General features: G+C 39.2%; 1 protein-coding gene across 1 annotated transcript in view; it reads right to left on the bottom strand.

The window, feature by feature from the left end:
* Positions 1 to 9,890: 9,890 nt before the first annotated feature.
* Positions 9,891 to 19,068, bottom strand: part of SH2D4B (SH2 domain containing 4B) — a 61,566-nt gene continuing 52,388 nt past the window's right edge. The window contains exons 7-8 of the mRNA XM_072340251.1: positions 12,807 to 13,027; positions 9,891 to 10,010 (exon numbers count right to left, since the gene is read on the bottom strand). Of these exons, the coding sequence (XP_072196352.1) occupies positions 9,918 to 10,010; positions 12,807 to 13,027 (314 nt within the window). The 3' untranslated portion in view covers positions 9,891 to 9,917. The remainder of the gene's footprint in view (positions 10,011 to 12,806; positions 13,028 to 19,068) is intronic.

Below are 19,068 nucleotides of genomic sequence, written 5' to 3'. Positions count from 1 at the left end.
GGAAAGGCAACACTAGCGGGGCGTCCCCCACATCAAGGTGCACTCATCCTTTCCCTAAGCTACAGGGTCACTGCACGGAGGACTTCTTGGGACTGTCCTCCTCTGTCTCCATCAATCTGGATATCAGGTCAGGAACCCAGAGCATAAGCAGAGGGGAGAAGCAGACCAGCATCACTGCTGGTGGTATGGCCATCCTCCAAGTCATCTGTTCCGTCCAGTGGAACAGAAGCATCAAGGAGAGGCTCATCAAGAAACTCCCCAGCAGGTGATCACTGTATCACAGTATCGTGCGAGTTGGAAGGGACCATAGAGATCATCGAGTCCAACTCCCAGGATTCGAGCCTTCTGTGTAGCAGAGCGGCACTTCAACCACTTGTGCCACAGGCGGGGATTCGAACCCGGGCCTCCGGCGTTGCAAGCGGCAATTCTATCACCGTGCCACCGGGGCGCACGTTGGTGCCAGCAGCTTCACATCCTGGCCTGGAGAGTCCAGCTCCAAACCCTCATAGGGGAACAGTGAACTCAGGCCTCGTGGCTGCGGGATGACCCCCCTCACTACAGGGTGGCTAGCTTGGCACATCCACACCATCCTCACCATGAGCTCCTGCTTCTTGCCCAGGTGACAGGGATAGGAGTGGAACTGCTGGGGCAGTGTCTGGAGTACCATGCCTCCATAGAACTTGCTTCTCCAGCCCTAATATGGTATTTCGGGCGACAGCATGGGGTACTGGTACTGCGTATGTTTCGAGCTACCCAGTGGTTGCCTCCACCATGGTGAGCACATAACGCTTACCATTGCAAGATCATGGCAAGGTGATATAATCAACCTGCCATGCCTCCCCATATTTATACTTTTTGCCATCGCCCTTCCCCCCAAAAAGTTTTCATCCTCTTGGCTTGTTTAATTATGGTGCATATTTCACAGTCATGAATGACCTGAGCAATAGCATGCATAGTTAAGTCCACCCCTCGGTCTCTGGACCACTTCTATGTTGCATCTCTTGCTTGATGGCCCGAGGTCTCATGGGCCCATCGAGCTAGGAATAATTCAGTCTTGTTCTGCCAGTCTAAGTCTATTTGAGCCACCTCAGTTTTGGCAGCTTGATCAACCTGATGGTTATTTTAATGTTCTTCAGTAGCCTTACTCTTAGGCACGTGAGCATCTACATGGCACACCTTTACAACAATGTTTCTTATTTGGGCAGCAATGTTTTTCCACAGTTCAGCAGCCCAACTAGGTTTACCTCTTCGTCGTTGCCAGTTGTTTTGTTCCCACTGCTGCAACCACCCCCATAAGGCATTTGCCACCGTCCATGAATCAGTATAAAGATGAAGCATTGGTCATCTCTCCCGTTCAGCCACATCTAAGGCCACCCCTCATGCCGGACGGCCGGGCCTCCAGCGGGCTGGATGGGGGGCAGCACGACCTCCTGCCCCGTGGCCATAGCAGCAGGTGCCTGCTCAGCCCGGAAGCGCACCAACCCCTTCCAGATATGGAACAGACCCACCGGGGGAGCCGAGACTGGTGTTGTCCGCTTGGGGTTGCGCTGCTCCGCTACAGGCTGCCTCGTCTGGGCTCGGGAAGGAGCCTTGCTCTGACCGGAGGTTGTTACACTCGGACTGGAGGGCATTGTGCTCAGACTGGAGGGCGTTGCGCTCGGACTGGAGAGTGTTGCACTTGGACTGGAGAGTGTTGTGTCCAGACTGGAGGGTGTCACACTCGGACTGGAGAGTGTCACGCTCAGACTGGAGAGTGTTACGCTCAGACTGAAGGGCATCTCGCTCAGACTGAAGGGCATCTCGCTCAGACTGGGGTGCGTCTTGCCTGGACCAGAAAGCATCAAGTTTGGACCGGAGGGTGTCACGCTGATATAGGAGGTCATTTCTCTCAGCTCTGAGACTCTCCATCTCAGCTCTGAGACTCTCTCTCTCAGCTTCAAAAACTGTTTCCCTCTCTGCCTTTTCAGCTCTGAGACTCTCTCTCTCAGCTTCAAAATTGAATAAGGCCCAATAAGCATTAGCCAGGCCCCAAATCATTTGTGCCTCCTGAGATCTGTCTGTGCCGCAACATTCCTGCCACAAATATGCGATCAAGCTCTCAGGATTCTTCAAGTGTTCAGGAGTAAAGCTCCATGACACTGAAGATGTCTGCCTTTTTAAAGTCTCCTCAAAGCCTCTCCACACTCCCTGCCACTCAGTATTCTCTGGTTCTGGGGAAGACTTCCTCAGAATGTTATAAATCCAGATACTGAGTGAGATTAATAAAATAACCAACAGTTATGTTCAGGGAAATTAACAGTGTGGTCAAATGGGCATTCAAAAACTGCATAATGGATTCAGGGAAGGGACAAGGAGCATGCAGTCCCCTGAAAAGCAGTTTTACTAGCAGTTTTAACAGAGCACACATTTTTTTTTCTCTCTTCAATAACGAGATAGCAGAGCTCAAAGTTTACAAAATATTCCGGGGTATTGGCCGTCCGCCTGGACTTTCAAGGTCAAGCTCCCAGGTGCAGAAACGTAAACTTTAGATAGCTCCTTAACGAAAAAAAAACAACTCATAGCTCTGTAAGAAGCTAAAGGAACAGCAGGAAAAACAGCTTCTTTCTGTGAGCAGCAGATTCGTCAAAATTATCTATGCTTAACATGATGTTATGATGTGGAATACTGATAGCAAAATTACAAAGTTGCAAAACCATGACAATTTCCTACTTCACCAGCTATATTCTGTCAGCATGCAGTTATCAGAGAGAGTTATCCATCCAGACCTTGAGAACTTCACTTGATATTGAAATAGGTAAAGCAACGTTAATTCAGCCTCAAGTAGGGAGCTTTGTTCCATTAAAAATACATTGATTTGCTGCTGATATAAAATGAACTGCCAAAGACATTGATAAAAAAGCTTTATATAGGGGATATGGCAAGCAATCATCAATCACTGAAGTGTAACTTGAAATGAATTTTAGCACTGTGGGGAGATGCAGACACCTTCTTACAAACAGAGCTTTAGCCAGCAAGCAGGCGCCTCCTTCACTGTTGTGAATTTCGTTCATTACTAATAGAGCTGGAGGAGAAGAACAAAGTGATTTAAATTAAAAAAGCCCTGATGCCTCTTCATTTACCTGCAATCTGTGACACAAACTGAAAGCATCCAAGTCTTTTCAAATCACCTTAAACGCTTAGCAGATGGAATATTTTTAGTCCATTGGATTCTGAACAACTTCTAAGAACAACTAGGTTAGCGCTTCACGACTCTGCATGCGGTGCTGTAGAACAGTATAAATAAAACATGACCTAGCGGTGAAACCCAGTTGTTTCTCACAGACTTCAACAAATTGTTCAAATCTCTGCTCACCAATAGGAAAAACATGGCCCAAACAGTTTCATAAAGCCTCCTTCCAATACTTTGCAAGCTGGCTGTTATGTAAGTCAAGGTGAGGGAAATACTTTTTTCCCCTATCAGGAAAACATTTCAAGGTTTCATTCTTTGATAACCCCACGTATCCCGAAGTAACCAAGGATCTTTCACGGAGAATCTGAAGTCACCCTGATCTGGAACTCTGAAACCAAGTTTTCTAGCTTGACTGAAGGCCAAGCTATTCACTTTTGTACATGATGATGGCTATTCTTTAGGATGCATATCTACACATAGCATGCGAAATCTCATTCAAGACATTCCAATGTACCCTGTATGTAAAAAAAAATAATAGTCATCTCATTTAGGTGATTTTGTTTATTTATTTTTGATATTTCTTATTTGCATGCAATGGGTTCCTTAATGTTTTGTAATCAGAATCCTTCATCCTTGAGGAGAGCACTGTTGTGATTAGTCACAATGACAACTCAGGAAATTATATCCTTTTTCCAATAGAAAGTTCATTAATAGGCTTCGCCTGTTACATAGCTACAGCGTAGAAAGTGTTGCCCACTTTCTAAGAAATCAGAATAGTATGTTGAATTTCCAATGTATTATTATTTTTTCTTGATCATTTCTCAGCACTTGGAGTATAAATTGGAATCAGACCAAAAAGATTCAAGCACATAATACAAAATATTCAATATTGTGATCAATATTTGTTTTTGTTTTTCTTTTTCTTTTTTTTTCCCCCCCTTCTGAATTAGCTAACTTGCTAAATTAACCGTTTCTGGAGAAAACACTACCTGGGGTCTTAGATACACACTTCAGTTGTCAACTTAAATTATTTAATGGGCTAAGAGTTTTGCATAGCTATTCACTGGGCATTTCCATTCCTTCTTAAAAGGAAAATAGGGAGAAAATGAATATCCAATCGAATGTCAAAAACACTGAATATCTCTATTGACTTCGGTGCCTAATGCAGCACACTCTTGAGAACTTATTAAAGCATAGAAATAGCTTGAGATAAACTTTTTCATACTTCTCATATTTTCTCCCCTAAGAAATGCCTGTAGATACTTTGAAGCTACTTAATTCTAAAACATTGCTACATTTAGAAAAGCTTTGCATTTTTAAAACAGGACCGTTCTACATTTTAAAATGTCAATGTAAGGTTTCAAAACTCCATTTCTATCTGAGAGAAATGAAGGGCGATTCTAAGAATCACCATATGAACTCCGGTAGATGTTGTGGTTGCCCAGCAGTGGAACTGAGTGAAGAGTTTTGACCCACAGACCAGTTTACTCACGTGCACAGCACTTGATGGCCTGTTGCCTTGTTGCTTTTTTAAGGGTAAATGGGTTACCATGCAGCACACAGCACGCTGAAATGCAGAACAGACCAACCAGCATGCTGCTGGTTTGATTGCTATCACAAACAAGAGGGGTTTGAGAACTAAGAAGAAAGCAAAATAGGTTATCTTGCTAAGAGCAGTGAAACGTTTAGCATAGGCCTCTGAAATGATTTGCTGTAGTATTTAAGTCCATTATTAAGTTTAACCTCCTAGATGAATTTCTGGGTTTTTTTTATGACATGGACAGCATTTCCTAACAGAGAGGAGTATAACCTGGAACAGCTTTATTCCTTGCTGAATTTCAAGTGCTATAAAAATGACAAAATTTCATTATGCTTTATGTGGTGAGTAGTGTTTATCTCCTACATTCTCATATCCCAGCAGCTATGTACAATAAATCTAAGAACTCTCTGCCTCAAATACCACATAGTAATGCATAATAACTTGTCTGAGAGAAGTATTTCTGATTTCCCTTTCAGGCAATCCACATCCCAGGAATCTTGAGAACAACAGGAAGAGCATTAATATTCCACAAGTCTTCACATGGAGCAATAATGACAAGAACTTCTACCAAATGTTGATATGTAAACACTCCAAGCTCTACATACCTATATACAAATTGTCTTGGCTGTATTCTTGATCTAGATCTTCACTTACTCCTTCTATACACTATATCTGTACCACTCTCAGGGTACCTGAATGTTACTCGTTCCATTCAGGAGTTACTCATGTGCTGTATGAGCATTTTCCTGTTGCTGTTGTATAAGTCACGTCACTAAGTCTCACCCTAGATCCTCCAAATGCTAAACAGGTAAAACACTGTGTCTTATGAAATATTAAATACAAGATATGGCCAACTGTTTTACATAAAACTCTGTGAAATAAAAACAATCCTAACTCCTTTTCTTCCCTATTCTCTCAATTGTTCATGAGTGCATGACCTTCTTGCACACAGAATTCTCATTAAAACCGAGAACAGGGCAGAAATGGCAGCAGAACCATAAAGGAGACGTTACCGTGCTAAGAGTTTTCTGCACACACAAGGACTCAATTAAGACCAAGCCCAACGTCCAGTCTCTTTTAAACTGATTTATTCTCCATAAGAAAAATCAAATATCAACATTTAATGAAGATACTATAAAATCATTACCTCAATTTAAAACTACTGGAAGAAACTCCAAGAGAGTAGAAACAAAATTCACGGAAGGCTCCAGCCTAGTAGAAAATTTGCATTAGCTACGGGTCATAATGTAAATGTACAAGCTACAGGACTAATTGCTAGCAGTAAACAAATATTTGAAGAGGTTTCATGCAGCACTTGCGTGGCAAGAAATTAGCTATAAAAATCAATTAAGTATCATTATCATCAGACAGTAATGTCAGAAGATTCATCTCAGGAAACACAAATCAAACATCTGGTCAAGTGCAAACACATCATTCTGCAACTGATAGCCCAGCCAGGGACACATTATTACTTCAGAGAGGTCACTAACCCCATTCTCTCGAGAATGGAAGAAGAAACATTAAAGCAAAGGTATAATAAGACAGAAAAGAAAATCAGACCTTGAAAATCATTGAAAAACAGACTCAAACTTGTAAATGATGCAAATAAATTCACCCAGAAAAGAGAAAAATCTATCTCATTATAAAGTTCCCTTTTTCACTTGAAATCATGTTTGTTTTGTTGCATTAAGTAAATGGAAGAATTCAGACTGTGGTGAAATGCTGTGTAACTCTAGTAATGCTCTGCAGCCAGGCTTGTGGGGACTTAAGAGAACGAACAGAAGCAGATCTCTAGCTCTGTAAACTGAAGCATTTTACTGCAGGCAGTGTGCTAACCCTGGTTCACTTCAGCAGAGAAACATGTTTCATAAATGTGATTCAAAGCCACTGAAATCTAGTGAAAATTCTCACCGAAAATTCATGGTGTTTAGGAACAGTTTCTACTCAGTAGATCTGAAACTGATCTCCACTCTAGCCAACAGTTTTACATGGATAACTATTGAGGCAGGAACTATCTTTTGTTCAACACTTAATCAGCACAAGAATGATTCAGAAATTAACCGCTAGTTTGGATTACACTTTTATACAAGTAGTATGTAAATACACTCATTCTAGGTAGTTATTTCATTGCAGTAATCATAAGAGATAATAGACTGCCACCTATGTTCTTTGAGGAGCCTTGAAAACCTCATCCATGACTACTGCCAATTCCTTTGCTGGATTCTTGCTCTTCTTTAGAGGAGACATCAGTAGCAAATTGGAAATACCTATGTATGCATGTACAACAGATAAAAACAAAATTAGAAAGAACAAATGCATACATGTATCCAAAAAAAAAGCAGGAATAAACCCTTAGGAGCTCCTTTTTCAAAGATACGTGCAAGTAAAGCATGGGGAACTGGCATGTCTTTTTTGTTGTTGTTGCTATGAAACAGATATAAAGTAAAACATTTAAAAGTTTTCCTTATTGCTGTAGCAACAGAATTGCCACAGTAGGTCTCTCATCATATTCCCAGTGACCTCAATGAGAAAAAAAACTTGCCTGGAAATTTTATAATGAAAACCCATAATACCTACCTCTTGTGACCCAATAATAGCTACTGATAGAAAAACAGATCAAAAAGCAAGGCTTGAAAGTCACTGCATTAAAGAATAAAACTGCCCATTCTAGACAATGAAACTGCAGCAGTGGAAAGACTTTTGTACACGGAGATGAACAGCTTGAGAAAGCAGTAAATGTGGAGAATGTGGAGTTAGACAGGATAGAGCAGATACAGTGACCAAGGCTGTGAAACGGACTGGGCCAACACTTGTGAAAGGTACACTGAGCTCAAACTCCACTTTGTTGCTGAAAGCTCCGAGGCTTGCAGAGAAAAAGGGCAACCTTTAAAGGAGAGGTAGCAGTGCCTGCTCCTCCTCCACGGGCAGCAAAACTCCAAAAGGCTTCCAAAACAATGGGATAAGCACATTTTACCCTGTTTTTTCAACAGTTTTCTTCATTTCCCATGTTTACACCTTCACTGCTTTTTCTTCTTCCTACTAAATCCTTACTTTTTCATGGCCCATTTAATTTCTGGAGTGCAAAAAGCAGCATTTGTTAGCTTAGAAACCATCTCCTCAGTGTACTGACAGCAACTACACATCTCTACCAAGGAAAGTTTTGTTCTTATTTTCTCCTTGCTATGATCTCCCTTAGTTTCTTTCAAAATTTATCATCGGTCAAGTTACACTTTATTTCATTGCTGTTGCAGCTTCTGGTTATATATTGTTGAGTTTTTCTTTGCTGATGCTCTATGAATTGGCTAGTTGTTTTTCACTGTTTCTGTGAAGCTACAGGGAAAAAAAAAGCAATTCCTTTATTCAAGAATTCTGACATTTATTAGCATAATAAACCTCTCAGATGAAATTGCAGTTTTCCAGACAGCAATTTCATTTGCAGAGGAAGTTAAAAGAAATTTATTTTAAAGCCAGGTAAAACCTAGAATGAGAAAAGGATGGAATCAGCAGAAAAATTAACAAAACTAAGGAAACCTAGGAAACGTAGTCCAATGTGAAAATGATAATGCTGTTACGATATTAACTACATCAGAACAGGACACGTAAAATAGAAAGCTATAAGCTCAAGCCTTCTTATCCCTAAAATAAATAAATAAATATATATATAAAGGGAACATGCTAAGCACTGTTTAATTAGAAATAAACTGAACTATCTTCAACAGCATCTGTTAATGATAATTTCTTTCTTCAATGTTCTGGCCTCAGAGGTAAGTATGGATACTTACCTCCGAAAGGTAAGAAAGCAGCTAGTAGATGTGGGAGCTCTTTGGAGGGTTCAGATAGCTCTTGCTGAATGTTCTATTGAGGGCAGAGGGGAATGCAGCTTACTGTGATGGCTTTTTATAGTGTCCATATTTGAAACGCACAGTGAATCACCACTGTGCTGGGCTCCATGTTCTGGTAGCTGGGTTAAGGACCACAGGTGCACTGTGGTCCCAGATCAGACATATCAGGCTTCACATTTGACAAAGATCATAGATAGTACTAAAGGAGTTAATTAAGTCTATATTCAGAACTGCAGAGCTATATTCCATTTTGAGGATCCAGACCCTGGTGATCTGTAAAGGGGCACACTGTAAAAAAAAAACCCAAGACACCTTGGGTATCTTGGCAGTTTGTATAGCCTCCAAGTCACTTGGTATCTCAAGATATCAGTGGCGCCTAAAGGACATCCTATCTCAGACAAACTCAGTTGCAGTGAAAAGACCGGTTGTCTTATCTGAGAACTGTACACTAAGAGCATCTCCAGCTGATTAGCTCTGCTTACTTACTGCGTTTCCCGAGTTGATTTGTTATGTGGTGTTACAATAACCGCTTACAGCTCAGCCAAGGAAGATATTAAGTACCACAGCAAAGTAAAAGTAGGAATCAGCACCTATCTTGTACATCAGAAAAAAAACAACTGAACATGACAAGGTCAGTACGTGTTGTGGTTGTTGCTACAAATCAAAGAGCAGTCACTAGAATAACAAGTTTATTCTAAACTGACCATTTTCTGTACAGGAGAATTCCTTAGAAGGCAGCTCAACTGCACGGAATTGTAAATAGAATGGGAATGACTGTTCTGTCTTTGCTGCAGCAAACTTTATCAGTCTGCACTGAAAGGCAGGATAGCAAGACTCAAGCTATATCTAAACATTCAAGCTATCACAAGCTGGAAAAGGACATTTTAGGACTGCATCTCTTGTTTCCAAAAGAGCGCAACTGAGTGAAGAGAATATCAATAGAAACTGACAAATTTTGCTTTGGAAAAAAAAGCTGGTTCAACAGTATTGGTACATTATACAATGCTTGACGAATATTTCCCAGCCATACCTCAACCTGTTAAAAGTGTATGGATTTAACATTTTGAATCTTAAACACCGAGAAAATTAAGACAGCAACTTTAACTATAGTTGGCCACAACCTTTTAAGAATTTCTGGAAGTAGTCTTCATCTGTAATCTGTCAGTAGCTTTTCATCTTTAAAATGCTTGCAACATGAATCATCTTGATAAATCACACGTGAAGCAGAAATAATTGGGGTCTTCTAACAAAGATATGCTTTGGCCACAAAACCAGTGGCTTGGAAAGTCTGTTACTTTTCTGTGTTTACTTTTGTGGCTATCTATTATTACTGTAGCTATGCAGAACACATTCCTATGAGTCCTGGTTACTCAAATAAAGGGCTGTAGTCTGGTGGATTCTTCTGCTGTCCACATGGCTCCAGTAGCAGCTCCCCACCTGAGGATGTGATGATTTCTTCCTAGAAAGATAAAACCAATTAGAGTATCATTCACAGACATCTAAATCATTCCTTGATTTCTAAGAAAAGAAGGTGATAGCATAAAAAAAAAAAATAAATCACTTGATTGGTAATCAGCTACAAAGCATACTTGAGAAAAATAAGTAAATATCAGCTAAGGGATCCCATCAGCAATGGAAATACATCTTCTTGCTTTATTTTGTATTTACGTGAGTGGTAAACTGTGCCAGTATCAAATAGCAGATGCCCAAAAAATGCTGTGATTTGACTCACCTCTAAGTTGCTATGCTAGGACAAACAGATACAGATGCCTGTAAAAAGGTGTTCTCAATGATTAATTTAACAGCCATACCAGTTCTACTGTGCTACTTCCACAGCTATTGCAATGCTGGAAACTTTCCCAAGAAGACTGAGCAAGAGCTCAACGCTGGGTGCTCACACACAACAGTAACAGCTTTCTGGCCGAGAAGCAAAAGATAGTAACCTTGCTAAGGTGAAAATCATCTTTAAACATAGCACCACTTTTCATCAATTAAATACCCATGTGACATACCTGTAATTCTAGTAACTGATCACTAAAGAATAACAATAATGAACTTAATAAAAAAAGTAGATAACACCCCCTTCGCATTACTTCTAGAGTAAGGATAATTCATTTTTGTTATTGCATAAGGTGCATATTCACACATACACTGTTAATTACTGCAATAGCGTAAAATTTGATCCAAGTTTTAGGCCTAAATTTTTCAAAAGGTATCCAGTTTCCACTAAAATACAACGGAAATTTGGTGCCTGGTTTCCTTAGATCATACCCTTAGTCTAAGACGTGGTTCCATCCCAGTCACTCACCAGGCTAAGCTCAGAAAATTTATGACTCAAATTAAAGAGTTTTGAGAAGGTTACGAGAAAGCAAATATAAGGATTTAGCAATTACATTGGATATATTATTGCCGCTTTCTGCACAGTACAGAGGTGCAAATAACTCAAAATGGAAATTTACATTCTTTCTGCAAGATATTTGTTCTTCCCACTAACAATCAGTGGAGTGATTTCTTCTCATTAACTTTCTGAATTGAAATAAAGGCATTGTAAAAGAGTAAGCACTAACAACTAAAGGACTAGTGATGCCAGCCTTGCTCACTTTGATTATAAGTGAAAAGAAAACTTCAAGGGTTTTTGGCATCTTTTGGGCTAGGAAGATCTACTCTTGGCAAAAAACAGTTATAACATAGCAATAGCTGCAAGAGAACGGTTTTTGATTTGGAGGAATCCCAATGGCGCTGCCAGTTACCAGAAGGCTGTAAGGTACTTGACAATATACAGCACCAGGATGGGCAGGTAAAGAATCTTCTGAGAAAACCATATGAGAGAGAAAATAAGAAGCTTACAGAACTGGTTGTCAAAGGGAGCAATTTTAATGTAGCTGTTAAGCTAGACACTTAAAAAGAGAACTGTGTGGTGACATTAAAGGTGAAGGAGCTACTCTGATGGGCTTAATACAGGGGGAACTAATAACTATTATCAGGGAAAACCTAAAAAAACCTTTAAACATCGGGAACTTACATCTATTCTGCTTCTGAAAAGTACTCTACTGCTGTCAGTAAATAGATAGTTTTCTAGTACTGTGATTGCCTAGGATGAGAAAAGGCCTAACAAAAGCAGAAAAAATAAGTCATTTTCAGTCAAATTGAATGAGCTTGGGATTTTCTGACCTGGATGACCATCTATGTTTCTATGAAGCATATCACGCTATAATTCCTCTACCTCCATAAAATGCAAATTCTGGAAAACTCAGCTTCATTTTGTGAAGCCAATAAAATCTGACTTGAGGTATACTGTACAGCTAATAACAGTTGTACTTTAAGGATTACAGCTACAAGAAGTAGCATGTAGGTTTGACAGAAGAGAAGTTGCAAACTAAGTGAAATAGCAGATTCAGAAGGGAAGGGAAATGGAAGGAAAAATCATCTCTGCTTAGTGTCTATGAGACTGAATACTGTAAAAATTAAGTGCTGTGAATGAAAGAGCAAAAAAAAATAGAATTAATTTGAAGTATGGGTGAAAAAATAATAAGGGGGAAAAAGATGAAAAAAGAAAAGGGACAGAAAAATAGGAAAGAGGTAGAAGAGAAACTGAAAGAATTGGTAAGGGAAGAAAGCAGATTTATAACTGATGAAGAGGATGGAGAAAGATGTAAAAGGATAAAAATAACCTACACTAACAGAAACAGTGCTTCTATTTGGTCTCCTTTTGCTAAACAGGAAACATGAGTTAGAGGCAAAGTAATTCAAACCTATCTGTACTCAGCAAAGACCTCAAGAAAGCTACTCTCATAAAGTTGCTTTGAATGATAAGGAATGACACTTAGCACATCTGCTTTTGCACGTTACAGCCTTCACATCAAAGGCTGAAAAATGCTGAAATTTCATTAAAAGACCTTTTCGGTGTTATTTCCTATGCAAGGAATTCTGTAAAGCAAGGAAGCTCAGTAAGCATTAGTTCTGTCAGCCCTTATTAGTCTGTTTTTTGCCAATGAATGTATGCATTGCTTAAGACTCTGCTTAGAAGGAAACTCAAATACGAGGTGTCAACAGAGAAAGAGGAGGAACAGCTGCAGCAAAAGACACCAACTATAAACGTTAAAGCAAGGCTTACTCAAGAATACATACACACATATATATTCCTTTCCTTGCTATCTTTACTTCTTCTCTCTAGCATGGTTTCAATTTACATGGTTACTCTTTGAATTATTAATCTCCTCCACTCAGCTATTGATCTCTACCTAGCAAGTGTTACCTTGTGAAAATCAATAAGATCTGTCAGCGTTGCATGTCGGTTTGGATCTACCCCCAAGAAGCTGTAGAAATCCCCCGAAGCGTCAACCAAGAAATGTTTGAACCCACTTTGTTGGCGATAAGACAATGCATAGCCCCAGATTTTCTCGCTGACTCGCACCAGGAACGTTCCTTCAGATTTATTCATCAGCAATTCTTCTGCCTCCTGGCGGCTAATAATACCTGGCAAAGAAAGAAGCTGCAGTTAAGATGACAACTGATTGGCAGAACTGAGTAGAACCGATGAAACAAACGCAGAGAACAAGTAAAACCAAAATTGCTTAGCTTCTTAATATTCAAATGTTTGTAGGAGGAGTTACAGCTACGGAGACTACATAACTGCTATCTGCATTTAAGGGTTACCTACAGAAGATGCGATGGTGTTGCATTAGATAGGTTTTCAAACTATTTAGTTAAGAATCGCTTATTCCCACCCCACAACACTTTCAGAGGAAGTGCATAAACACAACTGGTACATCAGACACGTGGTTTGTGTACAAAAGATTATTATTAGAACCAGCACAATATGGCGATGCAATTTGAATTTGAAATATCTTGCTGATATTTGTGATTGTATCGCTATGCTTCTGACTTTCAAGCGTTTTAACAGGTCTTCAAGATTGAAAACTATGCCAGTGCCTGAAGAAAAAGCATTTTGCTGGGGTTTTCTTTACACAAAAACTTTCCTCAGATGCATATAGATAAACAGGAGCAAAAATTAACCGTCTCTAGGCAGCTTGGTCTGGAGGCTGGCAATCCTGCCCACAGCAGGGGGGTTGAAGCTAGATGATCTTTGAGGTCCTTTTCATTCTGTGATTCTATGATTGCATAAAACCAAATCCTGCGGCTGTCAGAACTGTTAACAGAGATTAATTTATTAGGTTATCTGTTTGCGGACTTGCTTTTCTATGAAATGCTGTCATGGAGGAGCACAAGAAACAACGATTTCAGCCTTCTTCTTTTAGGCTTAAGTTCAGAGTAATAACCTCCTTTAATCAAAATATCCCTGGCGATGAACTAAGCAGAGCACATACACAAAGAAGTGGACATTAGATATGTTAAACATAGTTGAGCAAGTGCTTATGGCTCGTAATGAACAACAACGAGTTACGCATCTTTCTCTGAAACCAGAGAAAACAAAACTTTGTGAGGCCTCTTGCAGTACATAGCTGTCATCCTGTGGTTTTACTTGCTAGAAAACAAGTCAGAGAAAAAACTCCCAATATCCTGATCACCAACTACTTGTTTGGATTTTTTGTTTTTACATTCCCCCTCCCTGAATTCATTCCTTTGCTGAACAACAAACCTGTTTGTCAGGACAAAAGAAGGATTACAAATTCAGGTTTTCAGAGTAAGCAAAGGAGAAAGTTTTACAACAGCAGAGCTTTCAACTTTCCCATTTTATTCTTCTGTGCTGGATCTCACCACTTTTTTCCCTTCCTATCCTAGGATATAGCACTCATGTTGCTGGCACTTTTGCTTGCAAATAGGGTACAACTGATAAACCCTGAAGTACAATGCAAAAGGTGCGATCAGAAACATGTCTTAACTATCCACATTGAGAGTTTGGTTCCAATTTGCTTGATAGGCCTAGAGGACAATAAGCTCATGTCTCATAAATTATCTGTAAAATACCAGATGCTCACTTTAATCAAGAACAGATGTGGAGTTAGGCCATCCTGGATGCAAACAGGACATAAACGTCAATAAATAATATATGTACATGTTCCTAAGTTACTCTCTGTGAAGCTAAATACATGAATATTACAATACATACTGTATTTAAAGGAACTGGCTGTCATTATATAACCCTGCACACATCCCAGTGAACATTCCATGGAGTTCAAGTGCTGAAAACCACACTGTTTCTTAGTGTATTAATAAGCATATCCCAGGAACTGACAGTCAGAGCCTACCTGAAAGACCAAACTGTGGGATGCTGTAATTATAAGCCCATACAGAAAATGATTACTCTGGGAGGTGTGGGAAGGGACTGAGGAGATCCGGATCCTCAAAGCAAGTACTGTGCACTATTAAGAAAGATAGAAAAGTTCTTCCTCATTCCATTTCTGTCTACCTTCAGGCAATTAGTTTCTTATACGGTTTTATTGGTGCAATGCTGACAAGGGCTCAGAGATCCCTAACGAAATACCTTGAGTACTGAGAATAAACGTATACATACGTGCTCTGCTGAATAAGATACAAATACATATATATTTCTCTGGAGAATATTACATCATCTTTACACCTGCAGTGTAAACATGCAAACATATGCACTTGTTTAGAAACAGCATGCAACTGCTCCGTCATCAGTGTCAATTACTATATTTTGCAATACAAAAAACAGATTTACTGGGAGAAATCCAAGATGAACTGTTAAAAGTACCTCTCAAACTCTGCTCAAAGGAAAAGACAGCTTAAGTATGAATCCATATTATACAGCATATTACATAGAGCCATATACCAGGTGCCACGTGTCAAGGTATCCAGCTCTTTGTTAAGGCAAAAATCTAGTCTTTAAACTGACCTAATTTAAATACACAATAAGATTTTTATTGCTACTACAATGCCAACTTCCCTGAAAAATCTTTTCTAGAAACAAATGGAGATGAGATATATATAACCCTAATGAATTCACAGCATCTAATGGTGAAGGAAAGAACAAGTCATTCCTTCAGCAATAAATGGCATATTAGTTCCAATAACCAACATTTACACAATAATTCTACGTTAAAAACACACTGCTATCTTTGGGGATAGAAGCTGGGTGATGTTACAATTACCCCTATCTAAGCCTAAGCTGTGCATGGATGGTTACACAGCTCTGATGAGGAACGAGTTGACCTAGGCAATTTTGCAGCTACAAAAACTTGTTTATAAAACCCAAACAAAAACTGCTTTGCATTGTGTCACATTATACCACAGTATTCTCAGGACTCTCGTAGGCCTTGAATGACGATGACTATCAGGTATACAATATCAAATTCTTTTAGTATCGATTCGTTTAATACCAAACAATCTGTTCACCCGCTCTCAGCTCCCACCAGTAGAGCTAAACATGGCAGGCTTCCACATGATGCTGTCTTCCTTGCCAAAGTGCATATTTGTTCTGGGCACTTTAAATCATTGAGTAGGTGAGAAAACCTACATAGCTCACAGCCAAGTTCTTTTTTGTTTGTTTTTTGTTTTTTTTTTTCTCTTTTCTACTAAAGATAGCATAATAAGCTATTAGCCAGATACTTGCCTCCCTTATTCTCTCCTGACTCTCAAACAGCACAGTTTCTTTCCCCCACCCTTCTCTATCTTCCTATTATTTTACTGTTCGATGGTTCAATTCTACATTGGGTGCTGATCGCAACACTGAAAGTCTTCTTTGACACCTTCAAAAATACTATGCTATTCGCAAAAGAAGTAGAAAAGGAGTGGCACTGCTCACTCCTGGAGTGGCTTAGAGAAATTAACATCTGTGAAACCCTTACATGAACACTTAAAACTGCTTGAGCTGAAGTCAAAAAAAACTTCGGCTTTCCAAGGCTCTAGTAAGAGTATGAGAATCACCAATGCTCTTCTTTGTGCTAGTTATTAAATGGTCTCTGGAAAAGGAAATCACTGGTGATATGAAAGGTATTTTTTTTCTTTCTAATCCTTGCCAGTCCCTTAAAAAAGAAATAAAAAATTAACATGTTCTCTTGGTGTAAAGCAGCACTGCTACATATACTTTAAACTTCTGTAAATAACACTAAGAGAATTACATTTATTTGTGCCAGCTGAAGATTTGACCCAGAGTAGCAAAATCAGTGTTCTATGCACGACTTTATAAAATACACATTAAGATTACTTATCTTTATTATAAGCATTTTAACTCCAAGTGCCCCAACACATACCAGTGTACTTGAATAGAAGTAAGCTACCCCTCTGAAACTCACTTCAGTGCCACCTCCCATGTTCCACCTGCCATTTCAAATAACGCATCTCAGAGAATACATACTACCTGTTGTCTACAGCAAACTGCAGAAGAGCAATAGAGTTTTGACTAGGAGAGGATCAAAGGTGTGACTCCTCTTGAAAACAGGGAAATGCTAGCAGACGGCTTGATTTTTAGCCCCTTTTGCATGCACTGCACGCACCCCATCATATTACACAAACCTACATGCCCACTTCAGACATTCTAGAGTTGCAATACTTAAAAACAAGTATTTTAAGTTTTTAAGGAGAGAACAGGATTTTGAAAGATAGATATTCCAAATCAGAGAACAAGAAGTTATTAATCATCAACTGATCTGTTCCCGATTACCAGCTTTCTTTTCATATACAGAACGTATCATGACAATTTGTAGATGACACGCGAGTCTTAAAGATTCTGTTGCAATCATGACTTTTTATTAATGCCACCAATCATTCAGAGAAAGAAATAAAAAAAAAAAAAAACAACATCCTATTCATTAGAGTACACTAAGATCACACAACAACTGCAGATTCTATTATGAGTTTAGTGGGCACAGCCAAGAAATTCCGGGTCTGCTTCAAAGTTTGCAGCACATTCATTAGCAAGAAAATACTATTCTGAAATATTATGCAATGATATCTCAGCTTCCCACTCTTCTCTCAGCATTATCCTACGCACATCCTTGATTGAAACTCAGGAGAAGAAATACGTAAATATTTGTTAAGATAATGCCATAACAAGAATGAATCCAAACTAAAAAAGCCGATAAAACTTGCCAAGAAGGCAAGACAGTGTACTAATCAAAAATCATTTTCCGATTATACTGTTAAAGTCACATCATGTCCATTGACTGCAAGCATGTCCATGTGATCTAGCAGTGACCTAATACATATAAGTTAACTCCAAGACTAACATTTCCTATTTATTCTCATGGAAACTACATTAAATACAAAGAGCACCATAACACTATGTGAAAGAGCAAATTCAGAGCTACAAAACAGAATTTGCAGCACTGTCACTAACATTAGCTGTGAGTTTTCACAAGCGACTAGCAAAAGCCTGCATGCCACAGCCATAAAAACCTGCACGGTCATCCATAATGTGGCTTCTCTCTCACATCACTGTTTTCACTGCTGAAACACCTCACTATGCTCTCATCTTGTGCTGTTTGTTTGGTCATCATAAATTTTCAGCAGGAATTAACAAATGCCAACAGGTGCCATTACTTCCACATGGAGGAATTTAATTCCACACCTTTGCTTCATATACACTTCCACGTCAGAGGCCATTTTGTCAAACTGCCCCTCTCCTGCCATCTGCCACGTAGCAATAAAATGAATTAGGATGTTGGTGGGAAGGTTCCACCTCTGCTGCCATACCACCAACATCCATCTCTGGCACTGTGGGCCAACATCATAGAACAGGAAATATTGCTTTAGAGATCATCCTGCTACCATGTGTAATGTCAATACAGAAACATAATTTGCCCTCAATTATCAGTACATCTTTATTACGCTCATAAGCATTTTTTTAAACCAAGAGATTGACTGAGATTAAAGGGATAATAGGTACAAACACAGCTCAGAAATGCTCATCTACCCACTTGCAACAGAAACTATGCATTTACCTGATGCTTTCTCTCTCTTCATCCACTTTTTCCTCAGTTTGAATTCACTTCAGCAGCAGAGATTTTACCTCCAGAGCAAAAGCAACACAAATGCAGGCATAAATAAATATTTATGGGAGCATTCGTGCCTAAAGTGCTTTCACTACCATTATGAAAAGCATTCTATTTCATGAAAAATTGATTTGCTGAACTATGATGAGTATTTGCAGATAATCAATGAATAGGAAAGAGACTTATCCTGTTTACGCAAATTAAGACATCTAAGAAGGGAAGTGTGTGAACTGTTTCTACAGTCAAAATTAGGAAGGAAGATTAAAAACACAGACAAGACAATGGTAATATTTCCTTTGGAATTAGATCATAACTCACAGAAACATTAATATTAGTTGGTTATCATCGTATGAATAATTCACATGCCCAAGTCCATATGGACACGTGACACCTCAAGCAAGCATTAACGACAAATAAGCAAATACATGGAAATATAAGAAATAAGCAGAATAACATAAAGGACTGTAGTTGTCCAATTAATTACATGATCAGGTCTAAACTGTACTTTGAGAGAGAATAATTGAATTACATAAGAATTTGCTTAGCACTTGCCAATCTTTTCCTTTTCTGGAGCTGAGTAAGTGAGCTTGGCACACATGC

The sequence above is a fragment of the Excalfactoria chinensis genome, chromosome 6 (genome assembly GCF_039878825.1).
Source record: "Excalfactoria chinensis isolate bCotChi1 chromosome 6, bCotChi1.hap2, whole genome shotgun sequence".
NCBI lineage: Eukaryota > Metazoa > Chordata > Aves > Galliformes > Phasianidae > Excalfactoria > Excalfactoria chinensis.
The sequence above is the reverse complement of the archived record's forward strand: the minus strand, read 5'-3'. Positions and strand labels throughout refer to the sequence as shown.